The sequence below is a fragment of the Lethenteron reissneri genome, chromosome 68, assembly GCF_015708825.2.
Source record: "Lethenteron reissneri isolate LAM-NWPU_2019-01 chromosome 68, ASM1570882v1, whole genome shotgun sequence".
NCBI classification, from domain to species: Eukaryota; Metazoa; Chordata; class Hyperoartia; order Petromyzontiformes; family Petromyzontidae; genus Lethenteron; species Lethenteron reissneri.
The window spans coordinates 1,428,439-1,452,742 of record NC_083846.1 but is presented as its reverse complement, the minus strand read 5'-3'; the positions used below and the strand labels follow the sequence as shown (position 1 = coordinate 1,452,742).

The 24,304-nt window shown below is 48.7% G+C and overlaps 1 protein-coding gene across 9 annotated transcripts in view; it reads right to left on the bottom strand.

The window, feature by feature from the left end:
• The window catches only part of LOC133360411 (pleckstrin homology domain-containing family A member 7-like), a 150,385-nt gene that overhangs the window by 42,376 nt on the left and 83,705 nt on the right, over positions 1-24,304 (bottom strand). The window contains exon 1 of one of the 9 annotated variants that reach the window (XM_061579122.1): positions 5,925-7,615. The exons of the other annotated variants lie outside the window; for them this stretch is intronic. Within the exon in view, the coding sequence (XP_061435106.1) occupies positions 5,925-5,956 (32 nt within the window). The 5' untranslated portion in view covers positions 5,957-7,615. Of the gene's footprint in view, positions 1-5,924; positions 7,616-24,304 lie in introns of those variants that run through there. 9 annotated transcript variants of the gene reach the window in all.

Sequence of the window (24,304 nt, the reverse complement as noted above, 5' to 3'; positions counted from 1 at the left end):
CTAACGATTCATCAGCAGTTGGCGCGTTATTTTGTGCGTGGTCAAGCGGTCACCCGAAGAAGAACTCGGCAGCAGTTCCGTGACCTCACCTTCTACGGGACATTATCTTCAACGCACAGCGGACGCTCAACTGCTCCCTCCGCTAGGGTCACGGACGTACGTTTAAGGTCACGACGAGGCTTCTATCGTCTCCAGTTGGATCAGGATTGTGGGAAAAGACAAAAAAATCTCAACGAACAAAAAAAATCGCCACGCAACATCTCCCGTCCGTCTTTTTTTGGCAACGCAGATTTCCCCCCCTGCCACGTCTCTCGGAAAGACAGATTTAAAAGATTGTTTGGAGTGCCAAACATCCTCTGCGGTAAACACACATCCTCCCCTCCCCCCGTCCCCGCCCGCTCGCTCACCGCTGGACAACGCGCCGCGGTGGAAAACCGAACGCGGCACGAAGAGTCCCAGCGCAAACCCACGAGACGTTTCGCCCGACCGCTGCGGGGAGCAATGGGACGGCACACGCAGAGACACGGCGACTCACTCGGTAGCTCGCCCGCCCACTCGCCTGCTCGCTCGCCCACTCGCAGCTGCCACGGCGTCTCAATTACGCTACTGTCGGTTTTGATAAGACACAGCCAGGGTAAAGGTGCAGCCCTGCAATTGCCTGCGGAAAGCGCCTCCGAGAGCGAGCACGAGAGCCCGGTTCAAGCCCTGGCGGTTGCAACCCGGACTCGAGCCCATGCTCTCGGCGGCGGCGACGGCTCAAGATGCCTCCGAGCCCTACGGAGCCACCGCAGGCTAGCGGCACCGTGGATTATTCTCAGGCCGAGGATTTCCTCCCACCAAGTGCGAGCGTGACCGAGCGACGGCACACGCAACGGGCGACAGGCAGAGGCACCGTGCTGCCCAGATGTCGCCCGCGTCCTCGGTGGCGGAGCTGGAGAGTGTGCAGGCGGTGCAACTGCACCGGGGGAGACCATGGGGCTGGAGGGAGGGGGGCCCCAAGGGATTTAAATATGGTGGGGGTCATTTAATTCCTTGAGCCAGGGCCCATGCCAACGCTACTACGCCACTGGGCCCGATGTTAATCGCTGTGGCTCACAGAGGCTGCCAAAGGGTTCGGTGTTAATTCAAGAGGCTCACAGAGCCAGGCCAAGGCTGCCAAAGGGTTCGGTGTTAATTCAAGAGGCTCACAAAGTCAGGGCTACTCAAGGTCTACGGCCTCCTCACCTTCACCAACCCGTGCCAACCAGCGTGGTGAAGTACGATCGGATCATTGGGGTTTATTCGTAATAAATCGGCATTTTGCGACCCCCACTGCCACTGTGTAGCATTTTATTACGTGCCAGGGACTCTATGAGATGATAGGACAATAGTCTGAGTCCATAATCAGCAATAAGTGGTTATAAGTGACTCAGAATTGTGCGCAGTTACGTACACGACTTCCCTGAAGGCATTCACCTTCAGCGAGCGCGATGCCGATCAAACAACGCGGTTCGAATTCGGGGAATTGAACTCGGGTCACCAGGTACGTAGCGCTAACCGCTACACTACCGCTCCCTACATACGCACACACACGTGTACACACACACACACACACACGTGTACGCACACACACGTGTACGCACACACACGTGTACACACACGTGTACACACACGTGTACGCACACACACACGTGTACGCACGCACACACGTGTACGCACGCACACACGTGTACGCACACACACACACGTGTACGCACACACACACGTGTACACACATGCCTCGTGGGGACCGAGCTGAACCCAATGGTGATGCCGATTTAGATGTTACGAAATATCTGATATGGCTGTTGTTCACAATTGCACCCAGTGTAAAAAAAAAAAGCGAGACACACAAAGGGCCTGAACACCGCACACACGCACGTGCACAATTGGCGTGCCACTATAATTGGTGCATCATCATTGTGGTGTCTGCATGCTACCCGGTGGTAATTGCAGACGATGCGGCAGACCTGCAGAGGTATGGCTCTCGCATGCCGTGGTGCAGGCACACAATGGCCAGGTCTGCAGAATGTCTCTCCCACCCACACCACGCACATGGATAAAGATGCCCCAGGAAGACACGTGAAAAGGCTGTTGGGGCAAACACATGCGTACACGTATACAAAGATCACCCGTATAGCCTCAACAGACTGTTGGGGTAAGTGCTGTCAGCGGGTAGCAGCAACAACACCTATGAACGAGACAATCACCCGTATAGCCTCAACAGACTGTTGGGGCAAGTGCTGTCAGCGGGTAGCAGCAACAACACCTATGAACGAGACAAAGATCCCCCGTATAGCCTCAACAGACTGTTGGGGCAAGTGCTGTCAGTGGGTAGCAGCACCTATGAAGGCCGGAGCAGCACACGATGGGGTGTGTGGCCAGCACCACGCCCGGCCGCCTTTGTCTTCCCAGCACTGATGGTTTTTTTTTTACTACACTGCACCAGGTACTCATATAAAAATTGAGTCGATCTAAGAATCTAGGAGAAGTGGTCAAGGATTGTTTGGGATGTGAAATAGAATTTACTTTGGTTGAGTTAGTACAGCACTTGGGTGCTGGATGTTGCTACTGGATGTACTATGATTGTTTTCGCTTGAAAAAGGGGGCAGCAGTACACGTGTGTGTGTGTCGAGTTTGCTTGTGGTGCTACTGGGCGGCTATAATAATTGGGCAGGGCGGATATGCGGCGACGTTGAATTGGTGGTGGTGGTGGTACGCACATGTGGGAGAAAGTGATTTCTTGCCACAATTCGTGTCGAGGGAGAGAAATGTCTAAAAAATAAACTTCGCGGTATAATTTAAATAATAATTTAAAAAATCATCATTCTTTTCCAGAAAGTTGCGTGCGCAAACCGGACCGACCGGTCACCCGTGTTGGCCGTTGCAACATTTCTGGTTCAAACTTTTTTTTTCAATTCGTACTTTTTTGTTCAACTTTGTTCTGGTTAGTTTGTGTTTTACTCTCGAACTTTTGACGGGGGAAATTACGATTTTTTTTACTGACAATTACAAAAAGATTTACAACAAAAATACTAAAACAACTACTACATTTACAAACATTACAAAATTATGAAAAAGGTACTCAATTAAAAATTCTAAACATTACTGACCCCCAAATCCAATTCTGGAAATTGTTCAAGCAATGCCGTTTTTGCTCTCCAGATGAATAATTCACTTTGTGATCATGATTTTTGTGATCCTGCTTTGATTTTTGTAGTCCTATGATTTTTGTGATCCTGATGATTTTTGTGATCCTTCTATGATTTTTGTGATCCTGCTTTGATTTTTGTAGTCCTTCTATGATTTTTGTAGTCCTATGATTTTTGTAGTCCTTCTATGATTTTTGTAATCCTGATGATTTTTGTGATTCTGTTTTGATTTTTGTAATCCTGCTGATTTTTGTGATCCTTCTATGATTTTGTTTTTACATTTCCCAGGGATGCCTGATTTTAAACATAGATAGCCACAGTTCACACATCGCTCACCACCTTCCACCCCCCCAAAATAAAATTATTAGTGATAAAACCAACAACACACGAGGGCCAATGAATGTTTGAACCACGAAATCAACTCAAGCGCGCGCTATCCAGCAGTAGGTCACGGGTGATGATAGCCAAGCACTGGATAGGAATTAGATTCGCTACAGCAATCACTGACCACCACTCACTGCTAGCTAAAATAAGTTGGTAGGACCCTCTTGAAAATGAGCCATCAGACTGTGATTCTTTCCTGGGTATTCAAACGTAAGAAATAGAAATATATTTTAACTGACCATCGTTGTCATCATCATTGTCATGCATGAACGTCCGGCCCGCGAAATCATTTGGTGTGGCCCTGCCAAGGCAACCGCAGGCGTGACTCGAAATTCAATAAATCTCGGAGCAAAGCTGGAAAAGCAGTTGCGAGTAGCAACATCATCAACACCAGCAGCTAACATCACACGCCTCACCAAAGAGAAGCAGTTCCAGCCATCACATTAGGGGTGAGTTAATTAAACGTTTGACCAAACATAACAGGCGCATTTTTAAGTTGATAATTTTGTATGGCCCGCGATTGATGTTATAAATATCCAAATGGCCCTTGGCAGATAAAAGATTCCACACCCCCTCCCTGCTTTAAGTTCATTCGGTTGCTGGAGTGATGACCTACATTGGGGTCGGACCAACTCTGATATCACCACCACCACCATCCATCCCACCCATCACAAGCTCCCAGGCTCCTATCGCCAAGCCTAACTTGTAACGGGCTGAACAACCCCAACTGAACATGTGGAAAAAGAGCTTCATGGATATTCGGATTCCCCCAAGAAAAATAAAGATTCTGATCGTGAACCTCCAAAGTTGCTTCGCCTAAATCCTCCTCCTCCACAAATCTCCAAGTTGCTTACAACATCTCACCCCTCTGCCCACCACGTGTCCCACCCATCACTACCTCCTCCTCCACTCTGCCCACCACGTGTCCCACCCATCACTACCTCCTCCTCCACTCTGCACACCACGTATCCCACCCATCACTACCTCCTCCCCCACTCTGCCCACCACGTGTCCCACCCATCACCACCTACTCCTCCACTCTGCCCACCACGTGTCCCACCCATCACCACCTCCTGCTCCACTCTGCCCACCACGTGTCCCACCCATCACCACCTCCTCCTCCACTCTGCCCACCACGTGTCCCACCCATCACCACCTCCTGCCTCCACTCTGCCCACCACGTGTCCCACCCATCACCACCTCCTGCTCCACTCTGCCCACCACGTGTCCCACCCATCACCACCTACTCCTCCACTCTGCCCACCACGTGTCCCACCCATCACCACCTACTCCTCCACTCTGCCCACCACGTGTCCCACCCATCACCACCTACTCCTCCACTCTGCCCACCACGTGTCCCACCCATCACCACCTACTCCTCCACTCTGCCCACCACGTGTCCCACCCATCACCACCTACTCCTCCACTCTGCCCACCAGGTGTCCCACCCATCACCACCTAATGTGTCGCTACGTTCCACAACTCCGTTCCACAAAGCGTCCGAGTTGCCCACGAGCCTTGCCAGGCAACACGAGCTGTGGACCACTGCTGATGGTTCGTCAACATTTACGGGACTTTTAAGTGGTCTATCAAAATCCCTTTCTCACAAACAGCACGGAGTGGGGGGCCCAGCCCCCCCCGTTAACAAATGCCCGCTCTGCTGCTGTAATGAGAACCCAATGGTAACCACGTGGCTGGACGACGCGTGGATTGCGTGAAAAAAAATCTCTAAAGATGCGTTTAGTCGCGAACTTGCAAATGTTTAGTGTCGTACAGGGCGGTCCGGATGTCTTGTGACCCTCCCCCCTTCCCCACAATTGATTTAGCCCTAAAATTGTACGCACCCCTCCCCCCTTATTTGCATATTCATTTATATTTTAAATGAACTTTACAAAATATATTACGTTTTAGAGAATTCAATGGGGGGGGGGGGGGAGGTCACAAGACATTCGGACCAGCCTGCACAGCAGTAAATAGTTACCCCCCCCCCGAATGTGACCTCCCGAAGTTGTAAACAACAACAACAACACACTTTGATAAAGTGTCGAGCCGCAAACAGCAACACTTAAACCACTCAACACTTATAGCTTAACGTTTACAATTCATAATAACATATTTATATTTCGATTTAAAGCTTTCGTGACTGCAGGGATTCATCTTGTTGGTTCTTTCGGTAAAGTCACGTAGAATGGAAATAATAAAACTTTATAAAATAATATAATAATATAACATATTTATATTGCGATGATGTATAAGCGACATCGTCTACAATTTCCAATTGTACGCTACCGATGAGATCGATCGGTGTTGTGCATCACAACAACAACAATGGCGACGCTGGTTGTGGAGTGTAAACAACAACATCCTCACCTTTTGTGTTTAACGACTTTAAACTTTAACATTATCCTCAACAAGCTGGCACCTTGCTTCAAAGTCCACGCGAATCGCCGTCTTCATCCATCCAAAGCCATCACCACCATCATCATCACCATCATCACCACCACCACCATCATCACCATCATCACCATCATCTCGTCTTCTTCACGACACCAGGATGGTGAAGTATGGTCAATCACAATCCGGGCAAATCGCCTCGACGGGAGGAGCTTCGCTTGTAGGCTTCGCTCGCGAAACGTCGAACAAACCCCGTGGCGGCTTTCGCTCTTCGCCTTCTGTTCACGATCCTCCAAACAACAGCTGATGATCAGAGAGGCCTCTCTCATCCAGCAGTGGATATGACACAAACGCGTCTTCACAGCTGCTGTAGGGCCCCCCCCCTCCGAAACGTCGATCTTCGTCTTGTCAGCCCCCCTCGTTCACCGCGATCGTTCGTAAATCTCCCCGCAAAGTCGTCAGATCTTCACAGCGCGACTACAATCCCAGCGAGAACACGAAGACGTCGTCTTCGTCGGGACTTGCAAACACGCGGCACACATCCACACCCACCTTGCCCTCGTGTGTGTGTGTACACGTTTGTGTAGATGTGTGAGCCCGTGTGTGTGTGTGTAGATGGGTGTGTATACACGTGTGTGTAGATGTGTGTGTGTGTGTGTGCACGTGTGTGTATAGATGTGTGTGTGAGCACGTGTGTGTGTGTGTAGATGGGAGTGTGTACACGTGTGTGTGAGTAGATGTGTGTGTACACGTGTGTGTGTGGAGATGTGTGTGGAGATAGGTGTGTGTGTGTACACGTGTGTGTGTGTGTGTGAACACGTGTGTGAGCACGTGTCTGTGTGTACACGTGTATAGATATGTGTGTTTACAGTATATAGGTGTCTAAAGTGTGTATATACAGTGCATGTCTCTGTGTATAGGTGTGTATTAGTGTGTACACGTGTGTATTAGTGTGTAAACACCTGAGTATGTACACGTGCGTATTAGTGTGTGCACGTGTGTGTGTGACCACGTGTGTGTGTGTGGTGTGTGTGTGGTGTGTGTGTGTGTGACCACGTGTGTGTGTGTGGTGTGTGTGACCACGCGTGCGTGAAGACAGTGGAAGGTCTGTGTGTACCGGCGTAAGCGAATAGTGGCCGTACGTTTCGCACGGCTGTATGTGATTACATCACGTCCGTGTGTGTGTGTCCGTGTGTGTGTCCGTGTCTGTGTGTCTGTGTGTGTCCGTGTGTCTGTGTGTGTGTGTCTGTGTGTGTGTCTGTGTGAAATCACAGCACACCTATGTTCAAGCTTGCGCGTACACGCCCCGAGTGCCTGTGCCTGTCCGCCCGTGGTGTCTCTCTCTGTGGCTATTGTATGCAGCAAAGTCGTGCACAGTGCCGGGGCTGCCTGGCCCCGTGTGTGTGGGGAGCCGGGTGGGGAGAGACCTCCCTCCCTGCTGCCTCTCACGGCAGCCCGTGTCACCACCCCCCCCCCACCTCTCTCGCTGCTCACGGGACCAGAGGAGCGACTCCTCGTGTGGAGGCGGCAGCAGCAGCAGGAGGAGGACGGGCGGTCACTGCGGCTACCGCGCGCTTCCTAGAGGCCGCGCACTCGAACTCGCTGACCCACCCACCTACCTACCACCTACCACACACCACCCAACTACCACCACCAAACCCACCTACCACCACCAAACCCACCTACCACCACCAAACCCACCTACCTACCCCCACACACACCACCAACCCACCCACCAGCAACCCTCACCACCTACCACCAACACCCACCACCACTAACCACATCCACCACCCACCCCCACCACCTACCCACCACCTACCCACCACCTACCCACCACCACCTACCACCTACCCACCACCTACCCACCCACCACCAATAATCCACCTACCCACCCCCAACCCACTCACCACCAACCCATCTACCCACTCACCTACCCACTCACCCACCACAGTCTTTTCGCTGTTTGCAAACCACTTATTGCGACCACGCTCTCGCTAAACAACGCGCACGCTGATACTTTAACGATACTTTACCAGGCCATATAACAAACCTATACGCTAAAGAAGAGGCGATACAAAAGAAATCACGATCGATCAACACAACGTGCTGCTTTACCGCGCTGCCGCTAAACAACGCGCATTACTACTTAAGGGGCTATCTAACACCATGCTGCTTGTACACCACGCACCCCAGAAACACCGCGCACTGAGGTACACGAGGGGGTGGGTGGCCAGCACCACGCCCGGCCGCCTTTGTCTCCCCAGTGGCGATGTTTACACACCGCACCAGGTGCTCATTTGAGGCTTAGTCGACCTAGGGGAGGACCCAGGATCGGTTCAGTTTCACTGGTGTTGGCCGTGAGCGGGAGTCGAACCCGGGTCGCCAGGTTCATAGCGCAGCGCGCTAACCGCTACACTACCGCTCCCCACACACACACGTGTACACACACACACACGTGTACACACACACACACGTGTACACACACGTGTACACACACACAGGTACCGAACTCTCTCTAAAAAACGCGCACTCTCCACGTGCCAATCTCTCTCTCCACATAACAATTACGAGATCGTTGTTATACCAAATGCTCCCTAAACGCCGCGCACACTTCCACACGCTTAAACTCCCATCGGCAACCCTCAACAAGAACGACCGCATTTTTTTAAACGACCAAAAACTCCCGACACAACGCGTACCCGTCCGCCTGCCGATCAATCAATCGTCGCTCGCCAATAACGAGATGACGACCCTCGTTACCAAACGCCACCTAAACAATGCGCATGGGCCGTACCTGCAGGGTCATCTCCTGACACCAGCGACCCATCCAATTACCAAACACTCAGTTTTATGCGCACGAGGTCTTCCCAGTGCGGGATGAAGCCTGCAGCATATGTTGTTAGAAAGGGGCCCTACATTTAAAAACACAAATATTAAAACAATTTTTTTATTGCATAGTAGGGTAATTGTATTTTTCATTCGCTATACAGCCACAGATAATACGACAAATCGCCAACCTTAAACACCCGGTCGTTCATAAAAGTCGAAGGCGGTATAGTACTATAGTAATAGAGCAAGTGCAGAATCACTCAGCCGGAATTGATAGCTTGAAAGCGTTTAGCGCGATGCCCTTGAAAGTGCGGGGCCCGTAGCGTGTGTAGCTACTACATGCGTAGCTACTACATATGTAGCTGCTACTACATGTGTAGCTACTTGTGCTGGGTCTTGCCCCGGCATAAGAAATTGCCGTGTCGATACCTAACGCTCCCTAAACAGCGCGCACTGCCTTTAGCGTAATGCCTTTAGCGTAATGCCTTTAGCACACTCGTCCCTATTGCGGTATCAATTACCGTGGAGAACTCGAAGTTTCTGTGTCTCCCCATCCCACTCTCCTGCCAGCAGCGAACATCATCTCTCACTCACTGGGGGTTTCCACCCTGCTAGGTCGTGGTGGACACGTGGAAGATACTGGGAAGGACGTATTGGACGAGTGTGATCCTTCTACAGATGTCTCTGGATTTTTCGAAGTGATATTTCATCGGATATCTCGGGATTTTAGTTTTTTAACCCTCCAGATTTCTCAGGAGTTTCGCAGATTGTATCCAAAAAACATTTCAGATATATTCTCCAGATTTCCCAAATTTTTTACCAAATGTCTCCGATTTCCTGCAGATTTTTCTTTGCTGTATTATCTCCAGATTTCTCGATAAATTTTTTTTTAAATCAAGAATTCTCAGTTATTTTGCATCCAGATTTCACAAATTTTCGATATTTTTACATTTTGCCGCTGTTAAAATCTTACCACCCATCTTTTAATATCCAAAGTTAATCCACAGCAGAGGTCACAACCGGGTACCCGATACCCGTACCCTACCCGATACCCGGCTACCCGTACCCGGCCGGGTACGGATACGGGTACCCGTTTGCGACCCTGGTGCGGCCGGGTACGGGTACGGGTAGGCCGTGAGTCACTGGTGAGTAACTGTCACTCATTTCCCAACGTCTTGTCTCTTCTCACAATTCAAGTTCCTAGAATCAACCCACCCGCGCCTGCAACATGGCTTCATCCCAGAGGTCGCAATCAGGTACCCTACCCGATACCCGGCCGGGTACGGGTACCCGTTTGCGACCCTGGTGCGGCCGGGTACGGGTACGGGTAAGGAATCAAAACCCGTTTGCGACCTCTGATCCACAGCTAAAAAAATCAAGTAGCAGGAACACTTACTAAAAAAACCACGACGTTTATACTCTCTTCAGCTGACCATTTACCCTCGTGTGTCTCGGTCAGCACGGCTCTCGTCCCCCACGTCTGACCCTCAGCAATCGTCAGGCGATGACCCATCTCGGCGCCTCGGGGGACACGCCCAAGCGAGCTTAATTAACACCGCCTCATTTGCATACAAATTAAACCACACTTTATTCAATTGCACCGCCGAACAAATGGAGGTCGTTGAAGACGCGCCAACGCAATGGGGGGGCCCCGTTCCGCGAATTTGTGAGATGCATTGTGGGTTTTAGGGTTTGCGACGCGCGGTGATTGCGACGTTGCCCATATTCAATCTCGACTTAAAGTTTTCGTGACCGCAGGAATTCATATTCTTTGGGTCTTTCGGTAAAGTCACGTTAGATGGGTTCAAAGAAAATAATAAACTACGACGTTTCGATCGCAACGCGATCGGTCCTGCTGACGACCGCTTGTGTTGCGATCGAAACGTCGGTAGTTTTTTGTTGTTGTTTTCTTTGAACCCATCTAACGTGACTTTACCGAACGACGCAAAGAATATGAGTTGGCCATATTCATGTGAAGAATAGGCCAGTGACCGCGGTAGCAACTTCCCCCATGGTCACGTACATTTCAGCGTTTCGCAATGTCGATTCGTTTTCGCTGGACTTCCCAAGTATGTCGTGTGTCTCTCTCTCTCTGTGTGTCTCTCTGTGTGTCCATGTTGTGTGTCTCTATCTGTGTGTCTCTGTGTTGTCTCTCTCTGTCTCTCTGTGTCTCACTCTGTGTGTCTCTCTCTGCTTGTGTGTCTGTCTGCGTGTCTATGTTGTGTCTCTCTCTGTGTGTCTATGTTGTGTGTCTCTCTCTGTGTGTCTGTGTCTCGCTCTGTGTGTCTCTGTGTTGTCTCTCTCTGCTCGTGTGTCTGTCTGTGTGTCTATGTTGTGTGTCTCTATCTGTGTGTCTCTGTGTTGTCTCTCTCTCTCTCTGTCTCTCTGTGTCTCACTGTGTGTCTCTCTCTGCTTGTGTGTCTGTCTGCGTGTCTATGTTGTGTCTCTCTCTGTGTGTCTATGTTGTGTCTCTCTCTCTGTGTGTCTGTCTGTGTCTCGCTCTGTGTGTCTCTGTGTGTGTCTCTCTCTGCTCGTGTGTCTGTCTGTGTGTCTCCGTGTCTGTGTTTTTGTCTCTCTCTCAAATCTAGTTCGACCTGATGACGACTGCTTGTCTTGCAATCGAAACGTCGTATTCTATTATTTCATTTATTTTCTTTCTACGTGACTTTACCGAAAGAACCAAAGAGTAATTCCAAGTAACAATTAAACCAAACGTTAATTATGGTGGTGGAGGTGGTGGTGGAGGTGGTGGCGATGATGCCACTGCGGCTGCTGCGTCGACAAGCAGTGGACACGACAAACATGCACGCGCTCATAGCGCACGCGCGATGCCGAAGGGCTGTTGCCCGAAACGTCGAACGGTTTTTCAGCTCGAATGTTGAAGACTTTAAACAGCGATTCCATCCTCACGCCTATCGTTTCGCAGCTTCACCATCCGCAAGGCCTCGTAACACAGCAGATTTATTCAATTAAGTGCGGCAATGACGAGCTCATTATCCTATCGTGCGGCCACACACTTTCGCTCGGGGTATTTGGAGAAATCCTCGGTTCACTGCCACGCCTGAGGGACGGAGCTGTCCGGAGTGCAGGCGGTGCAGCTGCACACGAGGGGGGGGGGCGGGGGGTGCATTCTTTCCACCACGGCACATGCCAACCAATCGCACCTCCGATTAGCACGGTTGGCTACCTACGTACGGTGCGAAAGAAGTTCAACATTTCCTCTACCAATGTGAAGCTATTTTAAACGAACTCTTTCTAGTGTATCAGGTAATGCCCCACTGAGCTATGTGGGTCTTCTTCAGAAGCGACCTGGCCATCACCAATGACTGCTCAACCAAGTGGCTGAATTTCACGTGGTAAATGTATAGCAGCCAAATACTCTAAAGCGGCACATTGATTCTAAATGTGGAGGGGGAAACCGGAGGACCCGGAGACAAATCCACGCGACCACGGGGAGAGAGACACGCACACTCCAAATACACAGCAGCAGGCGTCATGGTCGGGATCGAACCCACGACCTTCTGCACACCAGGCGAGGTAGTTAACATCTTTTAGCCAACGTGATGATGATGATGATGATGAGAGAGACACGCAAACTCCAAATATATAGCAGCAGGCGTCACAGGGTTGGGATCGAACCCACGACCTCCTGTAGACCAGGCGAGGTAGTTAACATCTCCTAGCCACCGTGATGATGATGATGATGAGAGAGACACGCAAACTCCAAATATACAGCAGCAGGCATCGTCAGGGTCGAGATCGAACCCACGACCTCCTGCGCACCAGGCGAGGTAGTTAACATCTCTTAGCCACCGTGATGATGATGATGATGATGAGAGAGACACGCAAACTCCAAATATACAGCAGCAGGCATCGTCAGGGTCGGGATCGAACCCACGACCTCCTGCGCGCCAGGCGAGGTAGTTAACATCTCCTAGCCACCGTGATGATGATGAGAGAAAGAGACACGCAAACTCCAAATATACAACAGCAGGCTTCGGTCAGGGTTGGGATGGAACCCACGACCTCCTGTAGACCAGGCGAGGTAGTTAACATCTCCTAACCACCGTGATGATGATGAGAGAGAGACACGCAAACTCCAAATACACAGCAGCAGGCGTCAGGTTTGGGATCGAACCCACAACCTCCTGCGCACCAGGCGAGGTAGTTAACATCTCCTAGCCACCGTGATGATGATAGAGAGAGAGATGCAAACTCCAAATACACAGCAGCAGGCGTCGGGGTCGGGATCGAACCCACAACCTCCTGCACACCAGGCGAGGTAGTTAACATCTCCTAGCCACCACCGTCATTTGATCTCCCTCCCCCAGCAACGATATCTCAGACACAGACGAGGAGCACGGCAATTAACTCCAACATCGGGGTCGCTCGTTAACCGCACGCCGGGCGAAGCTGAAGGTTAATGGGATGAGCAGAAGGGGAGGTGTGAGATAAAGACAAAGATCCCCCGTTTAGCCTGCTACAGACTGTTGGGGCAAGTGCTGTTGGCGAGTAGTGTTGTATATGTTGGTTATGAAAATTTGTTATGTTGTATGCGTGCGTGGGTGAATTATTATGTTGTACGTGTGGGTTATGAATATTCAGTGGAAATAATAATAATTAATGAAATTTGGCCAAATGTGTAATTATCCGGAAATATGTTAATTATGTAATTACGCACATTTTAATTATGCCAATTCGAGAGGTAATCGTATTATTATGCGAGTGGGTGTAATTATGATAACGCAAGTCGTTATGATAACCAGACCCCGGTTCACCCCGTTATCGCTTTAACATTTACTGAGTATGTATTAGTGTGTTTATTAAGGTCACCAAGTTCAAATCTCAACGCAGAAGCAGATCTTATGCATAGATTTCAGGAAAGAATCACACAACCACTTCTGTATTGATCAATTTATTACTAATTCAACCTTAACTATGATATAGTATGCGAACTCTCAATCCCGGAACGTCAATACGGCATCAATACAGTATCATCAACGATTGTCTGATTTCACTTTGACAACTGCACATGGATCCCGCATAACGCGATGGTTGTTAGTGAGAGAGAGAGAGTCGTTAAAACATGCAAATACTATGCTAAGAAAACCTTAACGTTAATGAATGATTATACTCAATATTGTTCACGCAGTACCGCACTCCTTATTGATCATACGCAACCCTTATCACGTTGTTAACACCTTGGGTCACGGGACAGTTGAATATTCTGTAGAGGATGCGAGTACGTGCGGCGATTATGACTGAAAGATACTTGAAAGATTATACGGCGATAAAAAAAACACAATCAAAACAGTTATTATTCTTAAAGGCACCAATCTCAACAGATACATCGGCAGGTTATCTCAGAACGGCTCGGAGTAAGGGCCTGCGACGGTGCTCCTTTTCCGAAGATTGTTATCTTATACCAAGTTTACTAATTGGGGACCAGATCACCTGATAAGGATCCGGTGGGCCACCACTCCCCACGTGAGCGTGGCTCGGCGGAAGGAGGTGCCAAGAATCAGTTCGTATTGATGGATCTGTTGGGAATTTATGCGATTAAGAGTACAGCCCACTAAATATTAAAGATAAAAATTAAGAATACTCTTATAAACGACGGAGGGCCATCACTCGGTCTCGTTGTGATGCTTTCCAGCCACGGATGGCTTATGGGTTCGAGTGTTTTTGAGTGGTAAGAGTTGTCTTGAATAGTCAGTGTTCGGAGTCGATTCTTTAGGTCAAACAGACGCCTGGTGGTCGTGTGGTGAGGGGGCGGTGCGCGTCATACGTATCAGTCGATCCCGTGGCGAATTGGTTCGGATGGCAGTTGATACGCTGTCGCAGTTCGGAACCCGGTCGGTAGGTGGCGCCCACAACTCGCTCGTAGCGTGCAGCGCTGGATCGTCGCCAAGTCGCGACGCTCACCACCGGCGGCAGCGGAGATCTCCGGCGGCAGCAGAGATTGACGAGCTGAAGATGAGTCGAGCCGACCCGCTGGTCGCAGCTCGCTCCTGAGTCGACCCTCCCGGTCGAGCTCGCTCCTGGGTCGACCCGCTGGTCGCCCTCGCTCCTGAGTCGACTCTCTGGTCGCACTCCTGAGTGGACCCGCTCTGGTCGCACTCGTTCCTGAGTCGACCCTCCCGGTCGAGCTTCTGAGTGGACCCTCCCGTCGCACTCCTGCTGAGTCGACCCTCCCGGTCGAGCTTCTGAGTGGACCCTCCCGTCGCACTGGTTTCCAATGCTCAGGATCCTTTACTTTATGCCGAAAAATCCCCCTGGATCCCGCCCACAAGGCGGGGCTTCCGATTTTTGCTGTGTCAGGATCTGTCCGTAGGCAGGTGTGTCCATGTGTGTGTCCGTACGTCCGTGTGTCCTTGTGTGCATCACTGGCGGTATATTCCGTTGTCACACTCCCTCCATAAAACCCACGAGCAAACAACCAGATGTTACAAATTGTCTCGAAGTCGTCTCTCTGTCTGGGTGCAATTTATCTCTTGTCTGGCCTTCTTCATGAACCCAAAACACAGACGTTACAAATCGTCTCATAGGCGTCTTTGTTCGTGTTGCACACCTGGAGGGAGGGGCAACACTCTCTCCGACCCGGCGCACAAAGAAATGGTTAAAAGTTTTAAGTTAACATTTGTCCCTTACTATTTCACAGTTATGATTCTGTATGTAACCTAAGGTCTGTCGTTTCCCATCGTGGTTCCCGACCCAAGTGTAGGTGTTTCCCCGAGCGTACACACACTCCTATCCCGCGCTGCGGGGATACAAAGACGGCCGGGATCTCCCTTTCTCTCCGACCCTGGGTTTAACATCGTTTTTTTTATTATGTATTATATTCGACCTGGTTGTGATTCATCCCGTTATACTGGCTTTTCATAAGTTTTACTTTGTCTTTTCAGGCATATACTTATTACTATTAATTTATTTCCGATATCTTAGGCTAAGGGGTAAGTTTCTTGATCCTAGGAATTCGTATTCCTTGGTGCCTGGATGGTTATATAAGCGGAATATAGTTTACGGTGAATAGCGTTAACATTGATGTTATGTGCGATATTATGTATTGTGATGTCTTTAACTTAACTTGTTTGTCAGGGCTTTACTGACACGAAGTTGCATTCCATGGTCCGCAGTCTTTGCCCCACCCTATCTCTGCTCGCCGTTGTTGTTGCCTGCCGTTAATTCAAGGCCTCATTAATTTCCGTCACTCCTGAGTAGGTGAGGGCGGTTGAACCTTGGAGTCAGTTCTGGTTTTTGTCTGCCTGCTTCTTCTTGTGTCCCCTGACCCCGGGAGTTATTATTCTACTTTATGGCCTGTCGAAGCCCCACTCGCTGTTGCTGGGCTGGTGTTGTTCCCGGCTTTTTGCTTACGTTTGCAGTTCGCCGTGCTCTTGATTTCCTTCCCTCTTCAACCTTATATTGACTATTCGCTCCTGTCTGGGTGCGATTCAATTTTGACTTAGGAAGGTTCTGATTGTCATATGCTTCGGGTCGAATTGTATCGAAAGTATTGAAGTATGGAAATAACATTTCATATTGACTTAATAATGGTGATGGTTCAGTAGGCGTAACTTGTGGCCTGGTTTAATTGGAGTGGGTGTGAATATCGATAACTTTAGCCTACCCTGTTGTTAAATTCCGACTTTAACGTTACTTTAATAGCAATACAGAATAATTGAGCTTTTTGTCTTAACTAGGCGAATGCGAACTTCTGGTGACCCCCGCAGCCGTGTTGTTCAGCTGGGTCTTGTGCCTTGAGAGATATACAACCCTCTTTTAAATCACCTCTCCCCCTGCCAACCTTCTGCTCTGGGAGTGTTTATTCTTGATTCCAGGTCCAAGGCCCCCTCACATCCAGACGCGCAGGGTTGTTTACATCAGCTCCCCCCCTGTGCACGTGTTCTAACTAGCTCGGAATTCCTGAACACACAATCAGTGATGATTCCTGGTTTTCTGTGGTTGTGATTTAGACAAAGGCGCCTCTGTTTTCTTCCATTGCCTTTGAGTCGACACTGCCCTATTATTTGCCCATGTGCTGAGGTCATAGAATTCGTTTTGACTTCAGTAATATTAACATTCAGTATTGGATTAGCAAATGGGCAATGGTTCATTGATGTAGCTCGCAGCCTGGTCTCCAGTTTGAGCGAGCGCGAGGATCGATAATTTAGCCTACTCTGTTGTTGAATTTCGAATTTTGACGTTACTTTAAAACCATGCAGGATGATTGGGCTTTTGCCTTAACTATGTCTGGCTGACACTCCCACTGTCTCTGCCGCCTGCACGGGTGACATGTGCCCGTTCATCAGGCCTTATCTTCCCTTGAAGCAACGTTGTAAATTCTGCCATCCTAGCCCTCCTCCGGTTCATTACTTAACAACACCTGGTGTTTTGCAGTTTGCTGCGCTTGGTGTGTTTCACTCATTAAAAAAACAAGTAAAAAGATAATATATAAAAATCATCAAATATTATTAATCTCAATTATGGAAGAAGGGTTAGTATACAACATTCCGCCCTTTTAAAAATGACCAGTGGTCAAATGGCCACGGGTTATTTTTAAAAAAATGTATACCCTTCTTCCATCATGAACCATCGATTGTCCTCAAGTTTTGCTGCTATTCCTTACAACGCGCGCGTACGTGTCACAACTTAACATGGTTATTTGAATTGAGCAAAGAAAATTAAACAAGCGTTAAACATCGATATTGCGTTACATCGGTTCTGATACATCATGACTCCGACGAATATTCATTTTTGTTTTTGTTAAATCCTGGGAAACGCTAGGTAGCGGTTTCGAACGCATTTATGCGTTACTTTCCTCATGTTGCCTCGTTCACCACTTATCACTTCGATAATTCGATCACGGTTTTCGGGGTTCGTTTTTGTAGTTTCTTCTCTCACTCTCTGTGTCGTGGGAGTGTGTGGTGAAAAATTGTGCTGCACATAACCAGAATTCGCGCACCCGACCCACTTTGACCCTTGGTTCGAGGCATTCGCTCTCTCTGCGATTACATGCACATTTGCCGAGTCCGTGTGTCGATTTAATTCTGTCCCTCGTAATGTTGCCCTCTTTGTTTTTACTAGTGTGTTGGATTTCAACACCATTCCCGATACGTCATGGACATTCGTCTCCATTTTAGCACTCCGATCCACATAATTTTTGGTTTCCCTTGGATATTTTCCATTCAAAGGCTCATGCCTGCGCTCCTCAGGGCGTGTCCCTGCTGTCTGTTTTTGTACTGTCCGATCACGCTTCAATGCAACCCTGTCCTTGTATTCGATCCGCGCGTCATTTACGGGAGCACTGTCCACGTTTTTGCCCGCCCTGTCACTTGCAGCCTGCCTGTATTTCACATTGAGCGCCGGGTTTAACACCTCGGCGGGTGTGGCGCGTATGGGCTGCCCGCTCTCAATCACTGTGGATGGTTCATCACGTATTTGGACCGTATTCTGTGTTATTCCTCTATTCCCTCCTGGTATAGCCGGTGGAGGAATTGGTCGGAATTGGATCGATTGTGTTTGACCTCCCATCCTGCGATTCTCGTGAATGTTCGCATCCATACCTCCGCGGTATGTGTAACACCTTCCCGCTAGGTGGTTATCTTCCCATCTCTGTGCGTAATTTGAACCTTGTGTGTGTCGTGGGATGGGGTGTTGAGATGGTTCTGCTCTGAACCTCTCCCTCCTACGATTCTCCTGCACCCTTGGCCCAGTGTTTTTCCCATTTGGGTGCCAAATTTTTCCTGGATTGTTACTTCGCCATCCCTGTGGGTAATCTTGACCTTGCGCATGTCGGGGCATGGGGTGTTGGTATGGTTCTATTCTGAACCTCCCCCTCCTGCGATTCTCCTGAATGTTCGGCTTTGTGCCGCTCTCATTCTCGTGCCAACCTCTCTCTGGGTTATTTTGCCATGTGTGCGTGCGTTTCTGCTGCTCTCTGCATGGTGGGACTGCTCGGTGATTTTTATTCCTCTCTGAGAGGCTGGGTTCCTCATCCCTCTCCCTGTGTTCTGGATCCGAATTATGATTCTTAGCTCTGTATAACCATGCCATGTACGCCTTGCTCTCTATGCGGCGTAAGGATGCGGTTTCTGGATTCAAAACCATTCTCACCCTTTCTGTAATCTCTGGGCTCAAGGATTCAAAAAACATTATTTTGAACATTTTATCCCCTTCGTGGTATTGATTCACATCGCCTGCGTAATACGCTCTTTTAAATTGGACGAGGTAGTCACGTGGATCTTGGTCCATGCCCTGGGTCATCGATTTTACAGCATAAAACCCCTCAGTGAGTGTCGAATATTCTCCAAACTTCCGAATCACTGCCAGGCTCAATTGTTTAAAATCATTTCTAACCTTGTGTGGTAGTGACTTTACCCATGGAATAGATTCTTTATGTAAGGTCCGTTTCAACAAACTCGCTTTTTCATCCCGTCTCCTCAGCCCTCTAATCATTGCCTCCTCTTCCACTGTCGCGATATGTGTGTGGATATCCATAGTCTTATTGTGGGGGTCAAAATCGGGAATTCTGACTAGAGCCTTGTCCATCAACTTAAGGGTTTTACTGGTGAACAGGTATTCCGAAAGTTGATTGCTGACAGCGTCATCATCAAACAAGTTATCATCAGGCAATCTGTCACTTTGGTCTGTGCTGTGTCTCTTGTGTTTAAGTGGTGTGCATTTTCTGTGTGCGCGCCCAGGGCCGTGTCGCTCGTGTTGCCATTTCCCTTCAGTTTTTGCCTCTGCCCTTAGTGTACCATGTCCTGGCGATTTTACTTTAACTTTTGTGCGATCAATCCCTGGACTCTGTCCACGTACCCAAGAGAGTGATTTGATGTTACTTCCATATTTATTTTGTGGCTCAACGTCTGTGAGTTTCGCTGGTGTCGCGAGCTTTGACTTCTCCTCCCTCTCGAGGGCGTCTGCTGCTTCAATTTGTTGTTCTATTTGTTCTTCTATTGTAAGGACTCTTCCCTCTTGGTTTGGATCTAGGGCCTTCGTGGTTTCGGGCGGCTCAATTGAAAGTTCCTTTTGCGTTACTATCGGTTGAGTTGCCTTGGCTTCATCCGAGGGTAATACGCTCTTGCCCTTGGGTTCTCCTTCATCAGTTTGCAGTTCGTCGGTTTGGCCTCCAGGGGGCGGTATATACTCCATGAGGGGACGGTCTTTCGGTGATACTGACTCTAAGTCGGCTTCCTTTCGGACTTCTCTCAGTCTGTTAGTCATTAGCTGAGTGATTCGAATTCCTGCGGGGAGCTTGTCTTCGTTCCTGATTGTCGTTGATAGGTCGTCGAGCTCTTGTGTTATCACTTGGATTCCCGTGGAGTCTCTCATAACGTCTTCATCTTCTGAGTCCCTTTGTTTCTCCGGCATTGACTGTGCCCAAATTTGTCGGGATTCAAGGTTCACAATGGGTTTCAGGCGATTCAGTAGTTCGATCCCAAAAATCAGTTCTTTACCTGGGTATTGTACGACATATAGTGGATGGTTCATGTTGATTTTGTTGAACGTCAACTTCGTCATAACTTTGCCCAATGGTCGCATGTGGGTCCCTTCACATCCTGAGTAGGTAAGTTTACTTGGCATCATTTGTAGTGTTTCATTCTTCCTCTGGAGGGCAGTCTGGAGTTCGTCAAATAATTCTCTGGATATCATGGATATTTCTGCTCCAGTATCACAAAGGCCCTGGCTGGTCAGGGTGTCTTGCAGTATTACTTCCACGTGGACTCGTCCGACTGGTCCTACGGGAATCAATTCCCCCAGATGGTACCCTTTTCCCTCTGGTACCACTTCGGTGATTGCTTCGAGGCTTCTTGTCTTCTCTACGTTCACTTGGGCTACCTTTGCTCTGGGTGTGCCCTCCTCCTGTGTGGGTATAGTTGGTATTCTTCCCTTCGCTACTTGCATGGAAGTCTTCATACTCCCTAGGAGCTCTTTTTCCATCCTAATGTGGTGAGCATATCGATTCCTGTTAGCTAACGGCGGTCTATGCTCTATTGCTAGTGGAGGCGGCAGTAGGGGACGATATGGTAACTGGTTTGGTGGGTGTCGGCCTCCGCGGTGTAGGTATGGCCCGTCACTCTCTCCTCCTCCTCCATAATTCCAGCCTCCGCCCTCTTCTGCATTCCATGGTGGTGGCGGCTGTGGGTGCCATGTTCCTCTGGCCTCGTTCCTCCTCTCACGTGGAACGTTATTCAGCGTGTTGTGGACGGGTGTTGATTCTATTGGGTTAGGCGCCCTCTCCTGGGGGAATTCATGTTCACCCCGTGTGGCGCTAATATTATTCCTTGGAGATTCGCTTCCCTCCAGATCGAGGCATTCTTTATCTCTGGTGACGATGTGGGTTTTGGCTATGCCAGTGGTTTTCCGTCCGTTCACCCAGGCCGTGTGGGCCTTGCTTTCAATCTGGCGTAGGGAGGCAGTCTCGGGGTCCAACATCATTCCTACTATTCTCACTATTTCAGGTCTCAATGATTGGAAGAACATCACTTTTAAGACTGTCTTATCTCCCTGGGCATTGTCCACGTCCCCTGCGTAATATGCTTTCTTAAGGCGCAGGAGATAATCTCGTGGGTCTTCGTCTACACGCTGGGTCATCAACTTTGCCGCGTTCAATCCCTCGGATAGTGTGGAGTATTCCCCAAATCTCTTAACTACTGCTCGGCTCAATTGTTTAAAGTCACTCTTCACCCTATTTGGCAGGGAGGCTACCCATGGTCTGGCGGGTTCATGTAGGCTCCTTGATAATAAACATGCCTTTTCTGCTGATTTACCCAGACCCCGGATCTTAGCCTCCTGTTCTACTGTAGTTATGTGAGTGTGGATATCCCTGTTTTTGTTATGTGGATCGAAATAGGGAATTCTCACGAGTGCTTTGTCCATTAGTTTTAGTGTCTTACTGTTAAAAGTGTGTTGTTCGTCATCAGTGGTGTCGGTTCCTGAGGAGTGCTCCCTTGAGCTACCCTTGTCTCCACTATCACTGTTGTCATGTGTCCCGTGTCTGTGTCGTGATCTCCCTCTGTCCGAGGATTCGTATCTGTCCCGTTGCTTGTGTCTCTTGTTTTCCTTATGTGGGTCTTGTGATTCGTGCTTGTGGGTTGGTGTGCGTGATCTCCTTGAGCGGTGTCTATGTGGTGAGTGTTTTTGTCCTTGACCTTCATGCTGCCTACTACGTGTGTGGTGCCTGCTAGGTGAGGTGTTGAATTTATGTTTGTCTCGTGCTTCATGGTTATCGGGATTCCTGTCTCTGGGATTTTTTGTGCGGGTGGTTTTGCGTGGGTGATTTTTACATGTCATGCGTCCCTCTGGTGAGCTCTCTCTGGTACCCATGTCGTGTTGGTCATTGTCAGAGGAGTCAGTGTTAGATGAGCCGTCACCATCACGGTGGCTCTGCTTAACATAACTTTTGTAGTGCCTTTTGCACCTGTTACGTGGGTCAACTTGGCTCGGTGATTTCTGCTTATCCCATGGCTCATGCTTGTGTGATGTGCGTCTCTCTGGTGAGCTCCTGTTATCCGTGTCGTGTTGGTCATTGTCAGAGAAGTCAGTGTCAGATGAGCCGTCACCATCACGATGGCTCTGCTTAACATAACTTTTGTAGTGCCTTTTGCACCTGTTACGTGGGTCAACTTGGCTCGGTGATTTCTGCTTATCCCATGGCTCATGCTTGTGTGATGTGCGTCTCTCTGGTGAGCTCCTGTTACGTGTGTCGTGTTGGTCGTGTTTGTGCGAGGTGCGTTTCTCTGGTGAGCTGTCTCTGTCATCTGCATCATGTCGGTCATACTTGCGTAGCGTGCGTCTGCCTGGTGTTCTGTTTATGTCATGTTTCCCGTCTTGCACCAGCTCCGCCCTTTCCCGCTCTATCATTACAGTGTATCCTGATGACTTAGGGTTAATTATTTGTCTCTCTCTAACGTTGGGGTGGTCGGCCTCATGTTTTCCCGTTTGTATTATTATTTCCTCTTCTCTCTCCTCGATTTGCGAGGGTGTTACTTTATCAAAATTGCTTTGCATAGTAGCCACACTCATTGTGGGATCTGGCCCTGGGCTACGTCCCCGTGGCTCGGAGTGTGGTAAATTGTTACTCCCGTATGTGTCCTGTGTATCAACGTCTGGGTGTTTCACTGGTGCATTTAGTGCGGATTCTTTCTCTCTCACGAGGGCGTGCAGACGCTCTACCTGCACCATTAAGGACAGTTTCTCTTGTCTCTCCCTTTCAAATTTTTCCTCATTCCATAATCTTTCTCTGTCTGTCTGTGCGAGGAGATACGAGTCTACCCTCGCTATTTCTGCAATTTTTACGTCACGTTTGGCTTTGCCACATTTCATCACATCCTTAAGTAGTTTCCTTCTATGGGCCTTAACATCTTCTGTATGGCTCCCCTCCCATATATCTCTCTGCTCCGTCTGCTGGCTAGCAGTCCGTCCAGTACGTTTTAATACAAATTCCCGATATTGTTTTTCCATAGATTCCATCTCCTCCTCAGAGGTCCACTCTGTATCAGTGTTATGCGTTGGTGTGTCAAACTCAGAATGTTGTGGATCCTGTGCCCTCTCTATTATGTAGTGTGGTTAATAGACTTAAGAGTGTATCTTAATTCTAACATCTCATGTGCGTCGTGAGTTACTCTAGAATTCCCCTTCAGAGCACATATAAACAATTGTATCACAGGATGCGTCAGTTCAACTCGAGCAAATAATCTCAGCCCAGCTGTCTTTTTTATACTCTGCTACTCTGGTACCTCCCTTCAGAGCGCGTTTTGTTTGTATACCCCCGTTTACAATCACAAGGCAACGTTAGTTCACAACACTTTGATTAACACATCAGTGATTCGTTCCTGAATTCATGCATAAACTGTCTGCGAGAGATCCCGGAAGACGAGCCCCCATTATGTTGTATATGTTGGTTATGAAAATTTGTTATGTTGTATGCGTGCGTGGGTGAATTATTATGTTGTACGTGTGGGTTATGAATATTCAGTGGAAATAATAATAATTAATGAAATTTGGCCAAATGTGTAATTATCCGGAAATATGTTAATTATGTAATTACGCACATTTTAATTATGCCAATTCGAGAGGTAATCGTATTATTATGCGAGTGGGTGTAATTATGATAACGCAAGTCGTTATGATAACCAGACCCCGGTTCACCCCGTTATCGCTTTAACATTTACTGAGTATGTATTAGTGTGTTTATTAAGGTCACCAAGTTCAAATCTCAACGCAGAAGCAGATCTTATGCATAGATTTCAGGAAAGAATCACACAACCACTTCTGTATTGATCAATTTATTACTAATTCAACCTTAACTATGATATAGTATGCGAACTCTCAATCCCGGAACGTCAATACGGCATCAATACAGTATCATCAACGATTGTCTGATTTCACTTTGACAACTGCACATGGATCCCGCATAACGCGATGGTTGTTAGTGAGAGAGAGAGTCGTTAAAACATGCAAATACTATGCTAAGAAAACCTTAACGTTAATGAATGATTATACTCAATATTGTTCACGCAGTA